The sequence below is a fragment of the Natrix helvetica genome, assembly GCF_964273705.1.
Source record: "Natrix helvetica genome assembly, chromosome: 6".
NCBI lineage: Eukaryota > Metazoa > Chordata > Lepidosauria > Squamata > Natricidae > Natrix > Natrix helvetica.
The window spans coordinates 72,357,032-72,383,901 of record NC_138553.1 but is presented as its reverse complement, the minus strand read 5'-3'; the positions used below and the strand labels follow the sequence as shown (position 1 = coordinate 72,383,901).

General features: G+C 42.5%; 1 protein-coding gene across 2 annotated transcripts in view; it reads left to right on the top strand.

Annotated features, from left to right (window-relative positions):
* The window catches only part of GRAMD4 (GRAM domain containing 4), a 103,908-nt gene that overhangs the window by 51,526 nt on the left and 25,512 nt on the right, over positions 1–26,870 (top strand). For both annotated transcript variants that reach the window (XM_081958628.1, XM_081958629.1), the window contains 7 exons: positions 9,914–10,034; positions 16,062–16,117; positions 18,694–18,826; positions 19,313–19,338; positions 21,003–21,094; positions 23,132–23,223; positions 25,866–25,914. In XM_081958628.1, the coding sequence (XP_081814754.1) occupies positions 9,914–10,034; positions 16,062–16,117; positions 18,694–18,826; positions 19,313–19,338; positions 21,003–21,094; positions 23,132–23,223; positions 25,866–25,914 (569 nt within the window). The remainder of the gene's footprint in view (positions 1–9,913; positions 10,035–16,061; positions 16,118–18,693; positions 18,827–19,312; positions 19,339–21,002; positions 21,095–23,131; positions 23,224–25,865; positions 25,915–26,870) is intronic.

Here is a 26,870-nt window from a genome sequence, read left to right as displayed (position 1 = left end):
TGAGCGCCAAAGAATTGAGGCCTTTGAACTATGATGCTGGAGAAGACTCCTGCGAGTCCCTTGGACTGCAAGAAGATCAAACTGGTCGGTCCTAGAGGAGATCAACCCTGATTGCTCTTTAGAAGGCCAGATCCTGAAGATGAAACTCAAATACTTTGGCCACCTAATGAGAAGGAAGGACTCACTGGAGAAGAGCCTAATGCTGGGAAAGATTGAGGACAAAAGAAGAAAGGGACGACAGAGAATGAGGTGACTGGATGGAGTCACCAAAGCAGTAGGCATGAGCTGAAATGGATTCCAGAGGATAGTAGAGGACAGGAAGGCCTGGAAGAACATTGTCCATGGGATCGCGATGGGTCGGACACAACTTCGCAACTAACAACAACAACACGACGTCTGTGTGGAATGCTGAACTATATAGTAAAGAAAATTGAGCATGGGAACACAGGCTCCAATAAAATAATCTCCCAATTCCCTTTTCAGTTTCCCCATTGTGTGTGATAAGAGGAAACAAATCACACACTCTTTGGGAATTGTCCATCTCCCAGACATTGACAACTCATCAGAATTTTCTCTCTAAATGGCTCATGCAGTTCTTAATATTCCTTGTCCTACAGATCACTCTGTTCAGATTGAATCCTGGATGTTTTTGTTTTTTTAAAAATTTCTGCGGAGGCCACTTTCAATGGATCAGTTGACAGCTAATCATCTCAAATAGAGTGATCTGGCTTTGCTGACCTACATTACCTCCATTGGCTCTCTAATGCCTGGCACCTCACCAACTAGAGTTCTGCTACAGAGCTAGAATGCTGTTATAATTACAGTACTCCACTGTGCCCTTCTGCTTGAAGATCATCAACTGTTGACTAGCAAAAGATTTGAACTTGTTGGACTCTAGAAACTAAAGATGGTATTATGCTTTTACCCAGCATGGCTTAATCAAAATAAGGATAAAGGTAAAAGTTCCCCTCGCACATATGTGCTAGTCGTTCCTGACTCTAGGGGGCGGTGCTCATCTCATTTTCAAAGCCAAAGAGCCAGCACTGTCCGAAGACGGCTCCTTGGTCATGTGGCCGGCATGACTAAACAGCCAAGGTACACGGAACGCTGTTACCTTCCCATCAAAGGTGATTCCTATTTTTCTACTTGCATTTTTACGTGTTTTCGAACTGCTAGTTTGGCAGAAGCTGGGACAAGTAACAGGAGCTCACTCCGTTACGCGATGCTAGGGATTCGAACCACCGAACTGCTAACCTTTCTGATTGACAAGCTCAGTGTCTTAGCCACTGAGACACTGCATACCTTGATTTCTTTAGCTGTCTCCATTTCTTTTTCAGTTTCAAAGGCAAAAAGTGCTTTGGAGAATGCAGAAGTATTCCCATCTATTTATTCTCCTCTCTCTAGTTACAGATTAGAATAAATATTCTCTCTGGCTCTCTGGCATATGCTAAATAGAACATGTGTTTTTCTTCCCTCACTCCCCTCCCCAGGTGTCTCCCAACTCTTATTATTCTACATCCTGTATTCTTTCTCAAATAAACCAACTTTATATTCCTTCCTTGTACTTCCAACAATCTTGGTATATTCAAATGACATAGTATTTGATATCTTTTCATTTTTCCCTTATACTGTTTTCATAAGATTGTTCAGAACTCTAATAAACCTCTTTTGTAAATTAAATATAGGATAATTGTCCATGTGATGCTCTTAGTTTATGTTTTTGATAGCTCTTTTAATTATTATTCTAAATTTCAGTCGGCTTCTTTTGTATGTTCAGTGTAACATCCTTTTCTTCCCCTTCCATAACATCTTTTAGACCCAATTTCTCCATAGAGACAGATGTTTCTATTGACACTATTAATTTCTGAGTCCACTTTTCAAAAAATATGCTTCACTATGCCCAATGTTAGAATATTTTGCTCCAATTCTACACTTGTAAGTTAAGTTTATATGCTCTCTTCCTTTAATTATAATCTTCAGTTCCCTCTAGTGTTCAATTTTTAAAATCTTATTTTTTTTAAAAAAAATTCAGAACAATGTCATTTTTATGGAACTCATGTTTAAAATTGCTTTTTTTTAAAAAAAATAGAGTATACTTTTCAAATATATTTTGAACCAAAACAGTTTAGACAAGTACATAAATTGTGTATGTATCGAATTTGTATACTAATCCCCCCCCCCCCAATGGATTTTTTCAGATTGCAATTCACAAAAGATTAACATTCAGATCTAGGTCTAGGTTTTACTATTGATGCTCAAGGAACTTGCTCATACTAGTTTCAAACATTAAACAATTATTTTCTTCGAAACCCTTTCTACAGGTAGTCTTCAATTTATGACTGCTCATTTAACAGAGGCCCAGAAGTAAGACAGCCATAGAAACCACTTCATGGATACGGGATCATGATCTGGGTGCTTGGCAATTGGTTTGGGCTTATGACCCATTGCCTAAGTGTCTCATGCCTTTGTGACCACCATTTGCAATCTTCTCTGCTGGCTTCCCCAGAAAGTCAATGGGGAAGCCAGGAAGGAAGGTTGCAAGCTACTGCTGCCTGCTAGAGTGGCTTCCTCTCATCTCTGTGGCTAGCGGAAAGGGCTGCTGAAATCCTTTGGTAGGGTGCAGAAATAGAGCAGGGGATTTAGCTCCATTCTTGTACCCTGTGAAGGAATTTCCTTTAGTGCAGGGGTCACCAAACTTTCAGACATCAGGGACTACTAAATTCCTAATTTTAAATCCCGCAGACCACTAATATGATCTGCCTAATGTCAGACTGGGTAGGTGTGGCTAGGTGGTCATGTGATGCGTGGGCGTGGCCAACTCAATGTCACTCATGTCAAGGGGCGCCTTGCTAACCTCTGCTCATCCCTCCCCTCCCAGCCACTCCTTGCCTGCCCGCTCGGGCTCCTTAGGGCCCCAACAGGAAGCAGTTGTTGGAGCTAAGCAGCCACCACGAGAAAGAGTTGGCAAAACAGCTGGCTCAGTTCACCTTGGATCTGATGAGGAGAGTCAGGAGGAGTACCCCACTGTATACTATGAGCATAGGCTTTCCAAACAGAGGGAAGGCCTGTGGGAGTGCAAGGCCAAGTACTGGCATCTGGAGGCTAAGCGGGCTGAGATGGTCAGCCAGTTCCCGGCCATGATGCAGTCCCACTGGAACAAGGCCCTCTGGCTCTTTGCCACCAGCGGCACTTCCCTCCAGCCTTCATCCAAAGTCCCGCACCAGGAGGCTGAAGCGGACCCCAAGTCAGAATTTCTGCCCCTCTCCGACCCACACAAAAAGACCCCAAAAGGGGAGACTCTCTGCAGCAACACTTTGCAGCAACACTATACATTCATTGCATGTATCCAGCCCAAGGGCCATAGTTTGAGGATTTCCTGATTAATGCAATGTAAAAAATGCAAATAATTTTTCTGCGGACCACCAAAATTTTCTCGTGGACCACCAGTCGGTGACCGCTGCTTTAGTGCACAGAGGGGAGCAGAAATCATTTGGCAGGCAGCACTTTCATCCAGCCCCCCGAGTTGAGAGGAAGCCAAAATCCATGCAGTGAGGCAGCACAGTAAAGTAAGGAACATGGGATGCTTCAGGCAGGTGGGAGGCCAAGCTGAAAATCCTGCTTGGATTCTGTCAAGAAGGATTTTCAGCTCCTAACCAGCATCTCCCCAGATTCCCCACCCCTCCTGACACCCCGCACTCCTTACCCAAGTTTGCCTGCTTAACAATCCACAAGTTTGCTTAATGATTGCAACCGAAGTGCTGGGATTGTGGTTGTTGAGCGAAGCGGTCCCGTGGGAAAGTCACATGACATCTTGACTAACTGCTGCTTCACTCAGCAACTGAGATTCTGGTTTGAATCGTGGTTGAGGGCTATTTGTACCCAACTCTGTCTTTCTGTATCCTGAACTGGGAATTTTGAGGTCTAGCTTTGGAAATTTATTCTAGCTTGCAACTTAGTATTGATCCATGCATCAAAGAATGCAATTTCACAAAACCCAGTTCTATATAGATGTAGCTGGTAAATGAGATTGGAAAAATGTGCACCACATGATGTGTGGAATTCACAGAGATACATTGGGGAGATTTTTTTCTTTATAGCTCCTAGTCAAATCTGGCATATTTCTGGTCCTGCTGTGTTAGAATTCAAAGAGTTATTTGCTGACAGAGTCCTGGCCTCCCTTACATAATTTCTTTGCAAAATTCCATTGGGTTGGAAAGAATAACAAGGCAGGGAAAGCATGCCAAGCATGGCTTCTGGAATTATTTCTAACCTCTTCATCAGCCACCACTATAGATGCATTTGTAAAGCAATACATAGTGTGTGCCAGTGGTGGGTTCCGGATCCTGGTGCAACGGGGCCCGGTGTCTACCACACGAATGCGTGCAGCATGCGCACATGCATCCTTACCTTCTGCGATGCTCCGCGACACCTCCGTGATGCTCCAGCTGCTTGGCGGAGCGTCACGCAGGCACCGTATACTCCGTGAGCATGCGCGGAAGCGCCGAAGAGCTCAAATACAGGCAAGGAAGGAAGGCGGGCAGGTGGGCCCTCCGGAGTACCGTACCGGAATGGTACCCAGTGCTCCCGGCAGGCACCGGTACGCTCGTACCAGAACATACCGCCTGCAACCCACCACTGGTGTGTGCACATTTTTTCCTCCTGGTGTGTCTACTAAGTATTGCCTCAGTGTAGGTGTGTATCAGTCAGGGTCTAGGTAGAGTGGGTGGATATGTGTTATGTTAAAGGAAGGAAAAGAAAAAGAGAAAAGAAAGAAAGAAGGAAGGAAGGAAGGAAGAAAGGAAGAAAGAAAGAAAGTGGAAGGAAGAAAGAAAGAGGAAGGAAGGAAGGAAGAAAGAAGGAAGAGAGAAAGAGAGAAGAAAGAAGGAAAGAGAGAAGGAAAGAAAAAAAGAATGAAAGAAAGAAAAAGAAAGAAAGAAAGAAAGAAAGAAAGAAAGAAAGAGAAAGAAAGAAAGAGAAAGACAGACAGACATTCTGTGGGAAGATCAGGGAATCCTGCATTTGCTCCTCTCTGCATCCTGTGACGAGGAAGAAAGAGGGAAGTAGCTTAGATGGACAGGTCAGCCTTATTTTGAGCTGCTTTCCATCTGCAACGAGGATTTTCCCCCCCAAGAATTTCTTTTTTTCTTTACAATCCCCAGCCAACCCATTTTGAAACTTACATTTCTTTGTGTTGGTTTTTTTTTTGCCGCATGACATTTGGTTCCGTTGTGGCTTCGGACAGTCATTCTGCTGGAGGATGGATAGACAGAGGCCTGAGACTGTTTACTTATCGTATTTTTCACTCCATAAGACACACTTTTTTTGCCTCCCAAAAGTGGGTGGAAATGTCTATGCGTCTTATGGAGCGAATATTGCCAAAGACCCGTCCACCCACCTGCCCCCACCCTTCGGCTGTTTTTAGCCTCTGCGTGCCCCGTTTTCGGCCTCTGTGCACCCCATTTTGTGCCTCCATGCACCCTCCACATGCCCGTTTTCAGCCTCTGTGCATCCAGATTCCATCCTCATCTATGGAAAGAATAAAACTGCACCAGCATACTCATCCTTGATGTTATCCACTAGCTAAAATCCATTGCAACCGCTAGCTAAAATCCATTGCAAGCCAGTACTTTTTTGTTGCCAAATGTCTTTGCCCGGGTCTCCTGCAGAACAAATGAATATCTGAGTAGCATCTGATTAAGACTCCTTGCTAAAAGGACAATTCACGCCTCAATAATGAACTGCTTTTACTGAAGCTTTAGAGAGGATCCCTCTGTGCTCCATAGTATGTTTCTAAATTATCTTAGACTGCCAACCTGTTTACAAATTGTGCTTTTACTACGTCGGAGATGTAGAAAATCATAGGTCAGTGGATTACACAAGCTGTGCTTAATGAAAAGTATCTTTGTCCTTTTGCCTTCGTGTTATTTTAATGACCTTTTAAGAATTGTTTGCTCAGCTACTAAGCTTGTAAAACGCAGGTGGTAAATGGCAGAAACTGGTTCAAGCTATTTCTGAATCATCCCAGGCATATATTAGTTCTAAGATCTTCATTCTGATGCCACACTGTCATTTGAAACTCCGGGCGAGCTACATTTTTTTTTTAATATAGGAGGGAGTAAATGATGTTGTAACTGCTTATGTACTGCAATTGTGCTTTTAAATTGGGTTTTATTTATATGTTCCACTTCTTAGACTACACCCAATAATTTTGGAATACATCCTATAGCAGTGATGGCGAGCCTATGGCATGCGTGCCACAGGTGGCACACGGAGCCATTTGTCAGGGTATGCGAGGCGCTGCCCTGTCAGCTCGCCAGTGCGCATGCGCGCGCTGGCCAGTTGAGTCCACGTTTTTAAAGCCATTTTTTGCCCTCCCCAGGCTCCAGAGCCCCCCCCCTCCCGAGGCCCTGCGGATGCTTTATGAGCTTCCGTGAAGCCTCCGGAGCGCAAAAAAAATGGCCCGATGGACAAACCAGAAGTTCGGGAACAGACTTCCGGTTTGCTGGGAGGGTCCTTTTGACTGCTCCGGAGGCTTCAGGGAAGCCTCCTGAAGCCTTCGGAATGCTCAAAATGATCCTCCGAGCAAACCTGGGAGGGTCGTTTTGAGCACTCTGAAGGCGTCAGGAAGCCTTCTGATGGTCCCTGAAGCCTTCGGAGCGCTCAAAACAACCCTCCGAGCAAACCGGAAGTCACTGGAGGGCATCCAGGGTGGCGGGGGGGAGGCTGTTTTCACCCTCCCCAGGCTCCTATAAAGCTTCTGGAGCCTGGGGAGGGCGAAAAAAGCATGTAAAAATGGGGGGCACTAGGGGGGTCGTGCATTGCATTATGGGTGCGGCACGCCTGCACACAACCCCCCTGCGCTCCCCCCACTTATGGCACGTGAGCCAAAAAAGGTTTGTCATCGCTGTCCTATAGATTAGGGGTGTCACACTCAAGTCACGCAGAGCCACTCTGGAAACAGTCAAGGAACTGGCCTATGGTGCCTTTGCCAGTGAAAATGGAGCTCAGGAGCACCCCACCCCACCCGTGAGCTCCATTTTTGTTAGCAGAGGGTTGCAGGAGGCAATCACAGCCTAAAACGGAGCTCTGAAGCCTGTTTTCACTGGCATAGCGCTCAGGGCTCCACAGGCATCTCCGATATGAGTGATGTCTAGTTGACAACGCCCATCTTGGCCATGCCCATCCCCCTGTCCCTCCGAGGTCAAACACAACCCTGATGTGGCCTGTCAGTGAAATGAAGTTTGACATCCCTGCTATTGGTCTCTTCTTTATTGTTAGCCTCATGTCAGGTTTTCTTGATCTAATATCAGCTATTGATTAAAACGTGTTCAACCTTTCTTATGAAATCAGAAGATACCGATTGCCCATGAAATGTATCATATTCCTAATCTATGACGCTGAGATAAACAATTCTGCCTGGAGGCTTTTCTTGTAACACTAATATTACAAGGGCCTGACTGCAGGTAGTCCTCAACTTGCAACAGTTCACTTAGCAGCCCTTCGAAGTTACAACGGCACTGAAAAAAGTGACGTATGTCCCCTTTTCACACTTACGCCTGGTTCATATTTACAACGGTTGCAGTGTCCCAGGGTTACGGGATCCCCTTTTGCGACCTTCGGACAAGCAAAGTCAATGGGGAAGCCAGATTCACTTAACAACGGTGTTACTAATTTAACAACTGCAGTGATTCACTTAACAAATGTGGCAAGAAAAGTTGTAAAATGTGGCAAAGCTTACTTAACAAATTTCTCACTTAGCAACATAAATTTTGGGCTCAATTGTGGTTGTAAATCGAGGACTACCTGTATCAGGGAAATGACTCTCTGTCTCTCATAGTATCCACCCATCCAACAGTATGATCCAACAGAATTGGCACACACCGAATCCCATTCCTTAAAACAATTTTTATTTGATGAAGGGAGACTTCTCTGTTTTGGCACCAATCCTGTGGAACAATATTCATATTGCGGTAGACCTTTCAGTGGCAAATCTAGACAGCATACTAAAAAGCAGAGACATCACCCTGCCAACAAAAGTGTGTATAGCCAAGGCTATGGTTTTCCCAGTTGCAATGTATGGATGTGAAAGTTGGACCATAAGAAAGGCTGAGCGCCAAAGAATGGAGGCCTTTGAACTATGATGCTGCAGAAGACACCTGCGAGTCCCTTGGACTGTAAGGCGATCAAACCAGTCAGTCCTAGAGGAGATCAACCCTGACTACTCTTTAGAAGGCAGATCCTGAAGGTGAAACTCAAATACTTGAGTTTTTGAGAAGGAAAAACTCCTTCTCACCTAATGAGAAGGAAGGACTCAACGGAGAAGAGCCTAATGCTGGGAAAGACTGAGGACAAAAGAAGAACAGGACGACAGAGAATGAGATGGCTGGATGGAGTCACTGAAGCAGTAGGCGTGAGCTTGAATAGACTCCAGAGGATGGTAGAGGACAGGAAGGCCTGGAGGAACGTTGTCCATGGGGTCTCAATGGGTCAGACACAACTTCGCAACTAAAACAACAAGGCCTTACAAATGGTGGTCTTACAAATTTGTTAAATGCCTAAATATTTACATGATAGTTACATGACATTTCCCCAGGCTTTTAAGGTTGGCAGCCAAGGTTACAAAAAACTATAGATGAGGCCTTTTGGCACAAAAACAATGGCTACTTTGATTTCTGCAATAGGTAACAGTAATCCAGCCAGCCAGCCTTTAAAACCTGAATACAGTGAATCAGCTTATTGACATTATGTGTAGTGTCTTCAGTGTAAAGTAAACTTTAGAAGTGTATGAGCTGTCTTTCTATGGAAACTCCCAAGTTACCTGTTTCATTCAGATCCCAGTATTTTCACCCTCTGTTGTAAAATAGGGCACTGCCATAATTCAACAGTACTAGTGACCTGATGCATAGTTTCAGCAGTTACTTTACTCTCCTTATGAATGACACATTGTTCTCATCCCATATTGACTATTGTGATTGACAACAATAATCCAGAATATTACATAGATCTCCTTTCACTTCCTGTTAGGCCTTTATTTATTGATTCATTCATTTCCTGAAGAGGGCAGAGACTAATCCTTCTGGAAGCAAAGCAAATAATTTAACCCTGAATTGTGGATTTCATTAAGATGACAATCATCCAGGAATTGGGTAGGTTGTTAAAATGACAACCTAGGTATACTTTTACTTAGGTTGTAATCCAAGGAGGCAGCCTGGTGTACTGGAATTGATGAAGAACATGGGTAGGTGATCTGGATTATGCAGCAATGCATGTAAAGCAATATCGTTGGTGTGATTAAACAATAATTTCAGAATGTTGTAGATCCACAGGTGTAGTGGGTGAGGATTCCTGCTGTGTGATTTATTTTGTTAAGATATATTGCAATTTTTTTTAAAAAAAAGATTTTAACTACCGTATTTTACGGAGTATAAGATGCACTTTTTTCAGAGAGCTCCTGGGGGCTGGGGAGGGCAGAAATGAGCAAAAAATGGGCCATTTGTTGCTCAGTCTTGTCCCCCCAGCCCCCAGGAACACTCTATAAGCCTCCATAAGGCTATCCATGCACTATTTTTGACAAAAAATGGGCTTGTTTTCGTGAAACACTGGCCATTTTTTGCTCATTTCCCCCCCTATCTCACCCTGCAGGAATACTATACAAGCCTCTTAAAGGCTAGCCATGTCTTCTTTTTTCGGGAGGTCTGCAGAGTGCAAAAACCTTTTTTTTTTAATTTGCCTCTTCAAAACCTTGGTACATCTTATACTTTGGTGCATCTTATACTCTGAAAAATACGGTATTCTATGGGAGAATTGTGAGCTGCCTGGTGTTTTGATTGTTTAGAGTGGCACAAAACCTTCACGGGTAAGTCTATAAAGAGAAAACGTAACACCTGCATTATTTTTCTCCTCTTTTTAACAGAGGAGGAGCTAAGAAAGCTGAGAGAAGAAACCAATGCTGAAACACTTAAGCAAGAGTTAGAAAAAGAACGCTTGAGAAGGATAGAACTGGAACAAAAAGTCAGCGAAATTCTAAAAGCAAGGTAAGGAAGAATCTGTCTGCAAGCTAGACTGTAATTTGAGTTTTAAAAGAGAAAAGTCTATTCCTGAAGACAGTGAGTACATGTTTGTATCTACCCTCTTATTTTTGTATGCTGCATTGTAAGATATTTTATTTCAAAAAGTGGGATATGAATGCAATAAATTTGTCTTCTTTAACCCCCTTCCCCCCTCCCCCTTCCCACTCTATCTTTTTTCTAGCATGGAAATATAGAAAAGAAATATTAAATAATACAATAGCATGCATTTTAGCGGCTTTTCTATAAGCATGCATAAGGATTGCAATAAAAGAGCATCTGCCTCTGGGAATCATTTTGCCAAGGGAACAAGTGTCTAAATGATTTGAAATGGTCTGATCATCCATTTGTCTGGTATAAATTACATCCTGTCACTTCTTGTAGTTTACAAGCTGCAAGCGAGTTTTATCACACAACACAACCATAATTAATGCTAGCGGTGCCTTGCTGGCAAATTGGGGGCTATAATTGTGTGTATTTGTTATTTCCTATAGGACCCCACTTATTACCGTATTTTTCGGAGTAAAAGACTCACCTTTCCCCCTCAATTTTCCCTTAAATTGTTTGCGTAGGGTTTTATTGCTGATATGTGTTTGAACCTTGTGCTTTGATAAGGCCCATAGGCTAATCAATAAAGCTAATAATAATACAAAGGGAATGATTGGTGATAAATGAAGCTATAAGGCTAAGACTTGTTGCAGGGAATGCAGTTGGAAGCATCATTTAAAAAGAAAACCAAGCATTAGGAGAACCAAAAAGAAAGCAACTCAACTTCTACAAAGATATATCTTCGTCTCATTAACTTTCTAGACCACAATTTTAATTAAAACTCCCATGAAGCCTTCAATAAAACAATAAATTATTTTAAGCTTCAGAGGGAGGAATGAATGAAGATTTTTAGGGATCAAGACAAAAGTGCCTGATCCAAAGACCATTTGGAATAGTTTGGCATAGTTCTCAAATCCACAGTTACCTGAACTGTGGATGATGCACAGTATATACAATTTAAAAGCTACTGTATTTTTCGGAGTATAAGGCACACCTTTTTCCCTCAGAAAAGAGGATGAAAATCTGGGTGTGTCTTATACACTGAATACAGCATTTTTGGCTTCCCGAAATCCCACCCCCTTTGCAAAAATGGCCATGCATAGCCTTTAGGAGGCTTCCAAAGTGCTCCTGGTGGCTGGGGAGGGTAGAAATGAGCAAAAAACAGGCGGTTGTTTGCTCGTTTTTGCCCCACCCCAACCCCCAGGTGCACTCTGAAAGCCTCCTATAGGCTATAGATGCCCCCTTTTTTGACAAAAAAACGGGCCCATTTTTGTGAAAAACGGGGCATTTTTGGGAGGTCTGCAGAGTGCAAAAAACTTTTTTTTAATTTGTCTCTTCAAAATCTTGGTGCGTCTTATACTCCGGTGCGTCTTTTACTCTGAAAAATACGGTATGTAGTCCACAATGGAACTAAATCAACATGGGGGGTATCTGAAGGTTCTTTCTTGGGCCCAGTGCTCTTCAACATCTTCATAAATGATTTGGATGAGAGGGTAGAGGGGGAAGTCATGAAATTTGCAGACGGCACCAAGCTGGGGGGGAATTGCCAACACTTTAGAGGATAGTGACAATGACTAGCACTGATATGTTACCTAGTTTGGGTAATGAAATGTCTGCCAAAAAAAAAAAAAAAAAAGACAAGCAAGCTCAGAGAGTACCAAGTACCTCTCATTTCAACCCTGAGCTACAAATACTCTCCTTTATTGGCATTGCTCCTAAGGTATTTCAGCTCATATATTTTAATATCATTAATCACTAATGCAATCAAGTGTCTTTCTCGAGTGCCTCCCTGATTAAAACATTCACTTCTATGCATGGTTTCAAAGAAGATGGTATCTCATTACAGGCATATTGCAATCACTCAAATGTTTTATTTGAAGAGGATAGGATAATTACATTTTCCGTGTTGCATCTTTCCAGGACAAACCTGCAAAGACTAGTACACAATTGTATCATAAACTTAGAAGAGTGAAACAGTGAAGGTTCATTTTTTTTTCCATCTAAAAACGCCCATCTTGATATAATAACTGTGGGTGACAAAAAGATACATACATAGTAGTAAGAAAACCACCCAATGCACAAAATTTATACTGACCACAAAAGTAAAAATCCAATCCCGAAAACAGATTCTAACTCCTCCTTACCCACCTGCCTGAATATTTAAAGAGTTGGGGTTGCCTTTGTAAATCCAGCTTGTTCAGGGCCACTCTAATCTCAGGGGATATGGTGCTCCAAAGAACAGATGCCACTTTTGGGGGTTTAGTAAGATGACATCCTTTAATTCAGGGGTGTCAAACTTGATTTCATTGTGGGCCGCATCAAGGTTGTGTTTGGCTTGGTGTGGGCATGGCTAGGATGGGCATGACCAGATTGACGTCACTTGTGTTGGGGGCGCCTGTGGTGGCCCGAGCATTCTGCCAGCAAAAACGGGCTCCCGAGCTCCGTTTTTTGCTGCGCCAGCTTCCTGCAACCCTTTGCCAGTGAAAACGGAGCTTGGGAGGGCCATATGCTCCATTTTTGCTGGCTGAGGCACCATGGGCTGTTCCCAGGTCAGCCCTGCAGGCCAGATCTGACTCCCGGGCTTTGAGTTTGACACCCCTGCTTTGATTAATGGGACCTGCAGCATGCATCTCATTGCCAAACCTAATAGGATGGGTGGAATCAGCTGGGCAGATATGGCAGCACCATGCTAAAAAGGGTTATATCTGTGACAACCAGTGCTTTCAATTGCACCCAGAAGTATATTAGGAGATGCCATAGCTCACAGAGCAGTAATATAACACAAGTATGTTGCGATGTGCTGCCCATAGCTCCCTGCATGCAGTGTTGTATTCTGGATCAGTTGGAGCTTCCAGGTGTTCTTCAAGGGCACCTCCATATAGAACACATTGCAATAATTCATTCAGAAGATGAACAAGGTGTTGTGGCCCAGCAGGATCCGGTTGAGCTGCTGATGGACTCGGATAGCGAGGAACCATATGAGTCTGCCCTGGACGATGTGGAGGACGCTGTGCAGGGTTCAGACTCAGAGCAGTGACCAGAGGGGCTGGTTGGCCACCAGGAGGCGCCTGAGGCAAGGAGCAGTGGGGAGGATCAAAGACAGTTTGTCCCTGATGCTAGATTGAGAAGAGCTGAGAAATGGAAGCAGCAACTCCATAGGCAGACTCACAGAAGATGATTAAGCACAGGTGGTTGTGGATTGGCCCCTCCCAAGAGAGCTTATAGGTGAGGCATTGGTAGGGGACATTTGCAGGAAACAACCGTTCAAATTAGTAGTTAAGAAAATCTATCTGTGTATTCTAGTCATGTCTGTTCATTTGGACTATCTGCGTTGCTTCATTTTGAATTATCTGGGTTGCTGCAGAGCTACTCTATTGAAAGTGAGTTGTCTGGGCCCTCAGCCAAAGGATTCGTTATCTCAGTAATTAAACAGTGGCAAACAGCCAAGCCTGTGTTCTGGTTTATTCACAGGTGTGGGGGGGGGGGGTGTCAGAACACAAGGCATGCATGATCATGAGCCTGGTGCCTTAGATGCACCTGAGCATTTTAGTCTTTCCCTCTTTCAGAATACAGAATTAAATTCAGACAGGCAAGCTAGTGAGGTAACTCCATTTGTTGTGGTCCGCCGTCAGCCTGCGGAGCTGGCAGCAGAGTAGGACAATGAGGAGTTTGGGAAGGAACATGGGCCAGTCCTGGAGTTTGGACAAGGGCTCTGCATCGGAAGCAAAGAGGAAGCCAGGGCTATCTGGGAGTTATGTGCTGGCTCCGGAGCCTCCAGAGTCGGACATCAGCAAGGCAGAGGAAAAGGGGGACCCTGTTCCCAGCGTGCGCATGTGCAGAGCTGCCAGAAGGCAAAAACAGTTAAGACAAAAGGGCTGACTTGGAAGTAAGGCTTGGAGGAGTGGCCCCTCCCGTAAGACATAAAAGAGGAGCAAAGGCACGTGGGCCTTTGCAGGAAGCAACTTTGTTCGTTCTGGTCGGTTTATATTCTGAAGCTCTGTTTTGACTCTGTGCTCTGTGTGGCCTTGCAAAGCTAATTCCCAATTAGATCTTTGGCAGCATTTCAAGGAGATAACGGTGGGTGCTGATCAGCCTTATCTGGAAGGACTGTGGCAGACTTCTGTCGGACTCTTTACAAACTATTTGTGACTCAATACGGGCTGTGAATGAACTTAATTTACAGCCTTTGAAATAAAAAGAGGGTTTTGGGGACTAAGTGTGTGCTTTTTACTGTGTCAGGAAGCCTAGGTCAGAGCAACATTATTATTGATATCCTTTCACCTATTAATAATAATAATAATAATAATAATAATAATTGAATTTATTAGCCGCTCCCTTTCCAGACAGGACTCGGGGCGGCGTACAATGGAGCATATAGAACATAAAACATGTGTACAAACACATAAACATACATATATACAAAGACACACATGCACGGAGGAGGTAACAAATTACAACATTTAGACAGTTAAAAATCACCATTAAAATACCCCAATTGTAAGAAACCCAATGTACAATTAAAATTTAAAATTTAAAAAGACAGTCAGGAGGAGTAAGAAAAATTACGGTTGAGCCAGGCCAGATAATTGAAAGAGGTGGGTCTTCAGCTGTACACGGAAGGAGCGGAGATCGGAAGTAATCCTGATGTCACGGGGGAGGTCATTCCACAGGGCTGGGCCCATCACAGAGAAGGCTCTGCTCCTGGGTGTCGCCCCCCGACACTGTTTGGCGGACAGCACCCGTAGAAGTCCCTCTCTGTGTGAGCGAATTGGTCGTAGGGATGTGTGGGGCAGGATGCGATCCTGCATGTAACTAGGTCCTGTGCCATGAAGCGCTTTAAAGATCATAATCAAAACCTTGAAACGCACTCGGTAGACCACAGGAAGCCAGTGCAGCTCGCGCAGGAGAGGTGTTACAGGGGAGTATCTAGTCCTCCCCATAATCACCCGCGCGGCCGCGTTCTGGACCAACTGTAGTCTCCGAGTGCATCTCAAGGGAAGCCCCATGTAGAGAGCATTGCAGTAGTCCAGGCGAGACGTCACTAGCGCATGGGTGACTGTGCGTAGGGCATCCCGGTCCAATAAGGGGCGCAATTGGCGCATCAGGCGAACCTGATGGAACGCCCCCCTTGCCACGGCTGTTACATGGTCATCCATGGACAGCCGGGCATCTAGGAGGACGCCCAAATTGCGCACCTGTTCCATGGGGGCTAGTTGCACGCCCCCGATGGCCAGAGATGGAAGCCACTGGTTGAACCGGGAGGCCGGAAGCCACAGCCACTCCGTCTTGGAAGGGTTGAGTTTTAGTCGGTTGCCATCCATCCAGACCCGTACGGCCTCCAAACACCGGGACATCATTTCGACGGCCTCATTGGGGTGGTTCGGGGTGGAAATGTATAGCTGAGTATCATCAGCATACAGATGATATCCCACCCCAAAACCACGGATGATCTCGCCCAGCGGTTTCATGTATGTGTTTATTATTCTTTAATTCTGTTTTTATAGTTTTTACACTTTTTAAAAAATTATAAAAGATAATGGTTTTAGATGGTTATTGTTCTAATTTGTATACTGCCCAGAGTCGTTTGATTGTGACATGGGTAGGGTGCACAAATTAGATATATAAATACATTTTAAAAACTAAAAAAAGTTTCATTCTAGTACTTTTGATAGGTGGCAAATTTAGAGATTGTTGAAAAGAGGCATTCGCCACAGAGCATGTTGGCATAAGTGAAGCAGCTCTCTCAAATTTGGAAAGCAGCCCTTGGCTTAAAAGTCTTACAGGTTGTCCCAGCTTGGCTGTTCAAAGCAGCTGCTTTCATTCATCTTTGTTGTGGAAATTCTAAGAATCTTCTCTCTGTTCCTTTGAAATATTGACATTTTGTTTTCTTGGGTTTTGCTCAATGAATGTATTCTAAATTGCACTTGTTTTCTTACTTTGATTTAGAGCAGACGAATCGCCTCCATCTACTCAGCAGCCTCCCAAAGCACAGAATGGAACAGGTATGTCTGGCTCCTTACTAAAACTGTTAATGATTACAGGTGGGCTTTAATTGTAGGAATGTGGAAGAGCAACAAGTTCAAGAATGCCCCTGCTTACACTAGTGCTGCGTTTCCCCGAAAATAAGACAGGGTCTTATTTTCTTTTGACCCCCCGAAATAAGCGCTTGGCCTTATTATTTTTGAGGTGCAGGAGCATGGTCACCTCATGGCTGCTGCCGGGATGTAATATTTTCTGGGAGGGCTTATTTTCGGGAGAGGGCTTATTTTAGAGCATGCATTCAGGGGAGGGCTTATTTTTAGCGCATGCGCTCAAAAGCCTAATTGGACTTACCCAGGGAGGTCTTATTTTCAGGGAAACAGGTTAGTAGAGTTTTATAAATGAAATATCTAGCAGAACGTGCATCTCTCTGCCTTAACACATTCTGTTATGTAGAAATTGCAGTCCTTTTCTACACTGAAAGTGAATAAAAGCAAAAGCTGGCTTTTATAAAAATCTAAATTGGATCAGTTAAATTTAAATTTTATATATATATAAATTATTTGAAAAGAATAAAGAGGAACTCAACAAATCCATATTCTTAGCTCAGCATAGAAAAAAAAATAAGGAGGCTGAGAGCTAGTTAAATCAGCCATTGTGTCCTCTGTTTTATGGACAACTGAGTAATTGTCCAGTTTAAGTCTATCCTTCCATCATGAGCATTTGGGGCGGGCTGAAAGGGTACTCTTTGTTGGAGTAAGAAATAATTATTCCCAGCAGAACATGGGAAAGAGAAAAACAATTTGCGAAAACGGGCCCTTTTTTGTCAAAGAATTGCATGCATAGCCTTATGGAGGCTTATAGAGTGCTGCTGGGGGCTGGGGGGACAAAAATGGTCCATTTTTTGCTCATTTCTGCCCTCCCCAGCCCCAGGAGCTCTCTGAAAGTTTCTATAAGGCTATGCACCGCCATTTTGGTGAAGGGGGTGGGGCTTCGGGAGGCAAAAAATGCTGTATTCGATGTATAAGATGCACCCAGATTTTCAGTCTCTTTTTTGAGGGAAAACTGTGTGCCTTATACGGTAGTTGGTAAGCAGAGTGATGGCATCCGGGGAAAAACTGTCCTTAGTGTCTGGTTGTTCTGATGTGTAGTTCCCTACAGCGTCGTTTTGAGGGTAGAAGTGGAAACAATCTATGTTCAGGATGTGAGGGTATATTAAAAATATACTACAGAAAATTATGGACTCACAACTATCAACATGTTTGAGGATGGTGGAATGTAAGTTCTGTCACCTCTGGAAATTATCAGATTGGCAATTGTAAAGGCCTTCCCTCTGCAAAAGGAAAGCAGAGAAAATGGGTACACTGATTTATGTCAATCGAGCTTTACAAAATCTACCTTGTGGATAGGGCCTGTTCTCCAAGAATCCTACAAATAAGGCAGAACTTTCTTTGCTGAAATTGATCTTGTCTGCCATGGGAAGGGTTGTTACCTTATTGGAAGATGGGGATATACTCCAAAAAATATGATATGTATGCCACATCATGGGAGTGACGGTGTCCTTTGTTGCGTCAAAATAAATATATTACAAAATAAAACCAAAATAAACATTTTACAGTGGTTTTAACCTAACAAGTTCTCTTTGTAAAACACATGAATAAATATAAATTTTCAGAAGCAGTTAAATTCATAATTGGTTGCTTTGTGGATGAATTCATGTAGTATTTCTTGAAACAGAGGACTTGAAATAATAATATTTATGGGAGTTCTCATTCATGCATATGAGTTCTTCTGCAAAGCTGTTTTATTTAGTATTTTATTAAATTCTCACTTGTAACACCTGGTTACTTAAATGAGCCACAACTGAAACTCCTGTTTCTATGACCTTTTATGTAAAATTCTCTATCTTTAGAGCATCAGCCCCCAACTTTTTGGGTACCGGGGATTCAGTGCATTCAGTCAGACATGGATGGAACATGATCCCAATATGAGAATTTCTGGCGAGCCGTTTTGTCAATGAACACATTTAGTTTCCTGAATGTTATAGAGCAGTGATGGCAAACCTTTTTCCGGTTCGAGTGCCCAAAGTGTCAGTGCGTGCACGAATGCACGTGCCCAAACCCCCAAAATACAATGCGCGTGTGGCCCTGCGCATTTGCCCCCTGTGCATACGCCCCGCCCCTATGCATCAGCCCACACGTGTGCCCCCCTCCACATGCTCCACCCCCATGTATGCGCAAGCCCCCCACACCCATGGCATGCGCCCCCACATGCACCCCACACCTGTGTACACGCCTCCACCCGCCACATATCCTGCACATGCACCGAAGAGACCTGAAGACCAGGTGGGAGGCATGTGCATGCGTGGCAGAGCTGAACTGGGTCTACAGCTTGCATGCCCACAGAGAGGGCGCTGCGTGCCACCTCTGGCACATGTGCCATAGGATCGCCATCGCGGTTATAGAGCAATAGATTCTGTTAGTATTAATTATCCTGCCATCTTAAGGATTTCTGGTTGTGCTTCAGAATAATTCTGTAAGTAGTTTTGAACTGATGATTTTGGAAATCACTTAAATATGTGATGTGGTTTTATCATTAGATAAACGCAGCCACATGGTGTGTTCAAGAGTTCAGAAGTGGATTTATGATAAGTTTGGAGAATATATTGAAGATTTTAGATTTCAGCCCGAAGAAAACACAGTCGAAACGGAAGAGCCGCTCAGTGCTAGACGGTACATTACATTGGAAAGCTATTTTCTTATCTAAAATCAATAAATGTAAAAGTCTCTTGGATCAATGTACATAGGTAACAAACAGTGTAGCACTAATTAAAGGTTTCTTAATTCTATCATAATTTGATATTGGCTTATATTCTATATTGTCTTATAATTCTTAAATATTACTTTTATATTTGATTTATACTGAAATGGAATTTTAAAACTACTAATTTTTGTCAAAATGTATTTCTCTTTGTTTCTTATTTGTTTATGTGTGTGTATGTGTGTGTGTACCAGAGTGTGTCTTTGTGTTTCTGTGATCAGCAACAGTGTGTATTACTATTCCATACCTTTAATCTAATTCTGAACTTGCGGAAATTTTCTTATCTTTCCTTTAAAGACATATGCATAGAATCAGGTCTGAGTTAGATGTACTAATAGCAAACAGAAATGCATTAATTTTCGAAAGGGCTTCTATAAATGTTTATTCTTTACTTCCAGGCTAACAGAAAATATGAGAAGATTAAGTAAGTATTTAACCATGCTTATATTGTTTATATATATTTGTAATAGGCTGACATACCAAATGCAGATGAGTGACATTTCAGTAGATTTTGTTCATTCTGAGTGTGAGAATGGAGGTTGGCTAGATCTAGAATATGCACTGCAAGCAAATGGTAGATTTTGTACATTCTGTTGCTGTCTCTTATAGAAGCAGTGTAGTATAGTGGTTAAGGATTACTAGCAGGGAAAGCCAGGTTTTAGGCTACCACGTTTTAAACTTTGGGCTAGTATTCTGTCTCTAAATAAGTTTACCTGATAAGAGTTTTACAGGGGGAAAATAAGGAGAGCTACCATATTTTTCGGAATATAAGACACACCTTTTTCCCTCAAAAAAGAGGCTGATAATCTGGGTGCGTCTTATACACTGAATACAGCATTTTTTTGCCTCCCGAAGCCCCACTCCCTTCACCAAAATGGCTTTGCAGAGCCTGTAGAAAGCTTTCAGAGAGCTCCTGGGGGCTGGGAAAGGCAGACATAAGTGAAAAATGGGCCGTGTTTTGCTCAATTTTGTCCCCCCCAGCCCCCGGGAGTGTTCTATAAGCCTCCTAAAGGCTATGGATGCACTTTTTGACAAAAAACGGGCCCGTTTTGCAAAAACTGACTGTTTTTGGGAGGTTTGCAGAGTGCAAAAACTCTTTTTTATTAAAAAAAATTGCATCTTCAAAACGTTGATGCGTCTTATACTCTGGTGCGTCTTATACTCTGAAAAATATGACACGTATGCCACAGAACAAGCAAACAAATTGGATACAGATTAACAAAGTTGGAAGGGACTTTAGAGGTCATTTAGTCCAACCCCTTGCCCTAGCAGACCATAGACCATTTCTGACATTCTCTTCTGGAAAACTTCAGTGATGAAGCTCCTAAATTTGTTTTAGGATGCTTCCTATATGAGAATGATTTGGGGATATGTTTAGACCAGAGATGATATTCAGCCAGTTCCCTCCAGTTTGGGCGAAGCGGTAGTGGCAGCTGCGGGAAGTTCCGCCCACCCACCCCAACATAATGCACGAGCATTGTGCATGCACAGGCGTGGCGCGCACTCACATTTATGAACCAGTAGAGAAGGTAAATTAATACCACCGCTGGTTCAGATGAACATGTTATGAACTCCAAGAGGCAATTTTTTATGGATTAAGTCAGGGGTGTCCAAACTTGGCAACTTTAAGACTTGTGGACTTCAACTCCCAGAATTCCCCAGCCAGCAGAGCCTTAAAGTTAAAACCTTAAAGTCTTAAAGTTGCCAAGTTTGGACACCCCTGACTTAAGTGGATTGTAATGAGCCAAACCCTTTTATCATTTCTCTGTTTCATTGGAAGCTGTTTTGTACTGCATTAGTTTGTAGTTTGTAAATCAAGTGTTGCAAATCAGTCGATTATTCAGTTTCTAGCCTCTGGACTTTCCAAAACTCATAGAGAGCTTTGCTTAAGTATGAAGTAGGATGAGTTTTTGGATACAAAGATCATATAAATGAGCGGCTACAATTATCTGGAAGAATATTCTGAATGACACTGATTTGATTTTAAAAACTTAACTCTGCTTTCAGTCTTTGGATGTTTTTCTTGTGCCATTTTCCATTGTATCTGTAAGTCGTTAAAGTTATATCTGTATTTTCTGTTCTGCCTAGAGAGAGGTGCCAAACCTGTTACAAATTTTGTGAAGAATCTTTCTGCCTTATCTGACTGGTTTTCTGTCTACACTTCTGCTATTGCCTTTATTGTAAGTTGTTCTTCCTTAGTCGAGAAACACACAATCCGACTACCAGAATAATATTTTGTTGTTTACATTTTGTTATAGAAAAGAATATGATGAAAATCACTAACAATTCTGCCCAATATTTGCAATTGTTCATCGTTTCTTTGAAAATGTGGCTTAGAATCAGTGTGACCTGCTACACTCAGGGCCTTGACATGGTCCTTAACTTATGACTGCAACTGAGCCCAAAATTACAGCTACAAGGCGTTGCAAGTCGAGGACTGGACCAGATTTTTTTTGTTACTTTTAACAAAACGTGGTTATTAAGCAAACACGGCAGTTGTTGAGCAGAGCTATTTTACCCAATTGGGACATTTTCTTATCAGAAACTGGAATTAAATGCCAGAAATGTGGAGAATTGTTACAGAAGCATGGGACATTGCAAACAGCCATAAAGGTGTGCCAATTTTCCAGGTGCCCAAAATGAAAGGGAGGGGGTTAATCCATCATACCTTCAAAATCAGTCACACGTCATTTTGAGGGGGTTCATCATAACCTCAAATAATCACTAAGTGATCTGGCTATAAGTCAAGAATTTTAATTGGAAAGCTCAGAACGTCTGCAGTTTAAAGAAAAAAATCAAGCTGAGGTATGTTTGGTATTTTCACCTGTAGGTAATATTTATTTATAGAATACAGGTAGGCCTCGACTTACGACCACGATTGATCCCAAAATTCTTGTGGCTAAATGAGGCATTTGTGAAGTGAGTTTTGATCCATTTTACGACTTTTCTTGCCACAGTTGTTAAGTGAATCAAGATTAACACGTGAAGTGTTAATAGCACTTTATAAAGCCTTGGTAAGGCCACACTTGGAATACTGCATTCAGTTCTGGTCGCCATGATGTAGAAAAGATGTGGAGACTCTAGAAAGAGTGCAGAGAAGAGCAACAAAGAGGATTAAGGGACTGGAGGCTAAAACATATGAAGAACGGTTGCAGGAACTGGGTATGTCTAGCTTAAGAGAAAGAAGGACTAGGGGAGACATGATAGAAGTGTTCCAATATCTCAGGGTTTGCCACAAAGAAGAGGGAGTCAAACTATTCTCCAAGGCACCTGAGGGTAGAACCAGAAGCAATGGGTGGAAACTAATCAGGGAGAGAAGCAACTTAGAACTGAGGAGAAATTTCCTGACAGTTAGAACAATTAATCAGTGGAACAGCTTGCCTCCAGAAGTTGTGAATGCCCCAACACTGGAAGTCTTTAAGAAGATGTTGGATAGCCTTCTGTCTGAAACGGTATAGGGTTTCCTGCCTAGGCAGGGGGTTGGACTAGAAGACCTCCAAGGTCCCTTCCAACTCTACCATTGTATTGTATTGTATTGTATTATTGAATTTGGCTTCCCCATTGACTTTGCGGTCACAAAAGGTGATCACGTGACCCTGGGACATTGCAACCATCGTAAATATGAACCAGTTGCCAAGCAACCGAATTTTCATCATGTGACTAAGGGGATGCTATAAGGGTTGAAAGTGAAAAATAGTCACGTCTCTTTTTTCAGTGCCATCATAACTTTGAACGGTCACTCAATGAACTGTTGTAAGTGGAGGACTGCCTGTATTATTTCTACCTTTGCCTCCGTCATCCAAACAAAAGATGACTTAATATATCTTTAAGAAGTAACTCTTAAAGAATACCTTTCAATTGACTAAATATTGCCTCTGTTTTATACCATCAGAATCATATTCATGAGATCGGTCAATGTATAAATTTGTTAAACTAACAAACAATCATACCAATAAATACTGTATGATTCTTTTTAATTTTAAGAAAACTGCAACCATGCCTAAAAAGATACTGCATATATGCTGCCATGAGCTTCTGAACAAAGACTGGATAGAAATGTAAGAAATATGTGACATTAGGAATCCTTCTTTTAAATGTACATAGTGACAATAATGTGATTTAATATGAAAGTTTCCTATCCATTGCTGTTAATATGTTTTAACATAATAATTACATGTAAAGATAACAGGTGGTTTATTTGTTCTTATTTTTTTTAGATCTACATGAATGCTGTGTGGCATGGCTGGGCCATTCCTATGTTCTTATTTTTAGCAATTTTGAGGTTGTCGCTAAATTACCTCATAGCCAGGTAATCACTCTTTAATATGTGGTCAATAATAGGTATGCCTCAAATTCTGGAGTATATACTGCTAGAATTTATGCAATTTAAAGTGCTGTATGGGCTGGTCTAAATAAATCAATAAATAATGTATTTTTGTATTCTCTTCCTATTTAATGCAGTTCATTTAAAAATTAGTAACAAAATAGGAAATTCCAGTCTTGTGCTTTAAAAAATTTGTACTGTACATGGAAATATCCGATTTCCAGCTTTTTGACTGTCTTAGCGGATGGCAGCATCTGGCAAAGGGTCTAGGACAATTCACCATGCCAACTCCCTGCGGCCATCTCACCACTTCCAACTTGCCACAGCTATCTTTCCGCAGCCAACCCTGTGCAACGGTTTTGCCATAGCCAACTCACTGCAGGGCAATTCCATGTGGGACAACTCAACGCAATAAATGTTATCTGCTTCTGTTTCTTCACCATTATTTCCATTTTTGTTAATGGAAATAATGTCAAAAAACCAATGGCAGATAACATTTAGCGAGCTGAGTACATCGCCACATAGAATTGCCGGCAAGTTGTCTGAGATGAATTGCCTGTTCCACCTAGGCAACCATGTCTGGGCTGGGAAGCTAAACTGTGTTGGGCTTAATGTGGGTGAGAGACCACCAGGAAAATCCCAGGTTTGTTAGCTAGACTGGGGAGATGAGAAACTCCTTGGAAGAAGGTGCTGGTAAGCTATTACCAGGAATGGGCTGCTACGGGTTCGCCCAGGTTCGGGAAAACCCATAGCTAACATTATGGCCGCTTCAGATCCAAATCTCACCCCTGGCTGGCCCCACCCTTCCTTCCCAGGATTCTCCACGCGGCCTGTTTTGGATGCGAGGTAAGTGCAGGGCCTGCGCGGAGACTTGGGGAGGGGGAAAAACGGGTCTCCTGGAAGTTCCAAAAGGCCAGAATCTGGCCCATTTCCAGCCTCCGGAGGACCTTTGGGGCCCGGGGTTGGCAGTTTTCGTCCTCCTAGAGGCTCGAGGAAAGCATCCAGAGCCTGGGGAAGACAAATACGCCCCCTCCCCTCCCGCCGTGGTGGTGGAGGCCGACTAGGCTACATCTACCCAGCAACCGGGCAGAGAGCCTGTTGCTGAAATTTTTGACGCCGACCCTTGGCTATCCGCTTGGTCTTCAAGATTTAGTGACTGTGATCTAGGGAACAAAATTCCTCGTGTTTCTCCAGAAACCGTGGTTGGCATAATCAGAATGAAGGTGGCCTACTATACAGACCACAGGCAACTGAGCAAGACTGACTGGGCTTCTGTATTCATAGCTGGGTGTCCTGACTGCTGGATTATGTTTAGCCAAGCTGGTTTTTGGTTGGTGAGGGCTAGTCTTTCAACCTGTTTGCTAACCAAACTGCGTACATGTCCCATCTAGTTAACTGAAGTATTGCCTTGAGGGAGTGTTTACCTATAGTAGTTACAGATTTCCTCCATAACAGAAATATGTTACTTAATATCTTCTTTCAAGAGCGGTTCCAAAACTCAGGAACTCCCAACCCTTTCAAAATAGTAAGAAACTGAAATGTTCTCTATTGCATAGATTAAATAAATTGGTTTTGGTCTTGGCTTTCATCCAGGATTTTATTTTACTTCTGCCCCTATTACGACAACCGTAATGCACTGTCCATACTTATCACATTTTGATTATCCTTGCAAACAAAATGTGATTTCTGTTTCACCCTCTATGTTACGTTGAAATGGAAAGGAGACAAATAAGTTAAATTGCCTTTCAGATGTTTGGGGAATATGAAATTCAGCACAATTGTAGCTTCTTTACAAATTATAGCAAGAGGAGAAAGTAAACAGAAAATCAAAAGAATTTGAATTGTGGGCGTGTTTGTACCTAATCCTTCTTCTTCATCATATTTTCATGTGCCGACTTTATTCATAATATTATTATTACTTCTACTGTCCCTGCATTTCTTGTAATGGAATGGCTTAGACTCAGTCAGCAAGTGTGTCCCATTGAGTTGTGTACAGTCTATTCGGATTTATTGCCTGCAAAATTGCTGCCCTTGTTTTTATAGCAAACGGTCACATATTGAGAATAGCTAATGTGAGAAGTGATCACTCTAATCAGGAACTGATTGACAGATTCATGTGGCTTTCCAGAAAGGATAAACTGTGAAATATGGTCCCATTTCCACTTGTATTTATGGAGATCCCTTTACACAATACATGTATTCAATTTCATGCTTTTAGGAAAGTTGAAGTATAAATACTTATTTACTGTATTTTTATACTGTGATGGAATATTTTATTGATCAAGATTAGGATGATGATAAATCCCGATTGCATAGTCAAATAATCTACATAGAATCAATACTTTACGTGCAAGAACATTGTTGTAATAGCCTAATTATTTATTTTTTAAAAAATCTTAGCTATGCATTTTATTAATCAATTTACTGTAGTCTATTCAACATTTAGGACTACAAGATCCCTTTAAGATGGATGTCAGGACTATATTAAAGAAAATGTTTAACATTTTAAAAGATATCTTCTGTTGCCTTCATGAGTTGCTTTTAAAAAGGATTTCTCCTGTTTCATTGTTATGAAGCCGCATAAAAAACCAGTGTTCCTGTTTAATGCAAATCCCCCCTTTTTTTAGAGGGTGGAGGATACAGTGGAGCATTGTGCCTGATGTTTCTGAGCCTATTGTAAGTCCAGATGATATTGAAATAACTTTTGAAATGTTTATGTCAGAGGTGTCAAACTCAATTTCATTGAGGGTCGCATCATGGCTGTGGTTGACCTCGGCGGGTGGGCATGGCTGAGTGGGTGGGTGTGGCCAACTGGGAGCGCATGGCCAGCTTGACGCCATTCCCCAAACTGCTGGCATGTTTCCTCTTCACACTGGCTAGACTAGGCCGAAGCCATGCTGGCTCAATGTTTCCCCTTTGCATTGGTTAAACTGGGCCAAAGCAATGCGGGCCCAATGTTTCCTGTTCACATTTGATAGATCAGGCAGAAGTGACACGGGCCGGTCCCTTACATTTTTCAGGACGGCCCCATGGGCCTGATCTGACCACGTCGTGGCCCAGATGCGGCCCACAGGCCTTAAGTTTGACACCCCTAGTTTATATGAATGTTTTGATAGGTTTTAAATTTACACAGGTAGTCCTCAAAATACAATGGCAATTGGGATCAAAATTTCCATTGCAAATCAAAGCAGCTGTTAAGTGAGTTGTGCCCAGTTTTATGACCTTTTCTCCATGGTTGTTAAACAAATTATTGCAGTTTTTAAATAAATCACGTCGTTAAACACATCCAACTTCCCCCATTGGCTTTCTTGTTGGAAGCCAGCTGAAAAGGTCACAAAGGGACTTACATGATCCCAAGAAATGCTAATCACCCAGATTTTGATCAGATTTCCATGGGGATACGGCTATGGTTGTATTAGCAATCACACTTAGTCTTATATACCGCTTCACAGTGCTTTACAGCACTCTCAGAGCAATTTACAGAGTCAGAATATTTCCCCCAACAATCAGGGTCCTCATTTTACCAACCTTGGAAGGATGGAAGTCAACCTTTGATTAGTCAGGATCAAACTCCTGGAAGTGGGCAGAGTTAGCCTGCAATAGCGCCTTTTAACCATTGCGCCATCACAGTT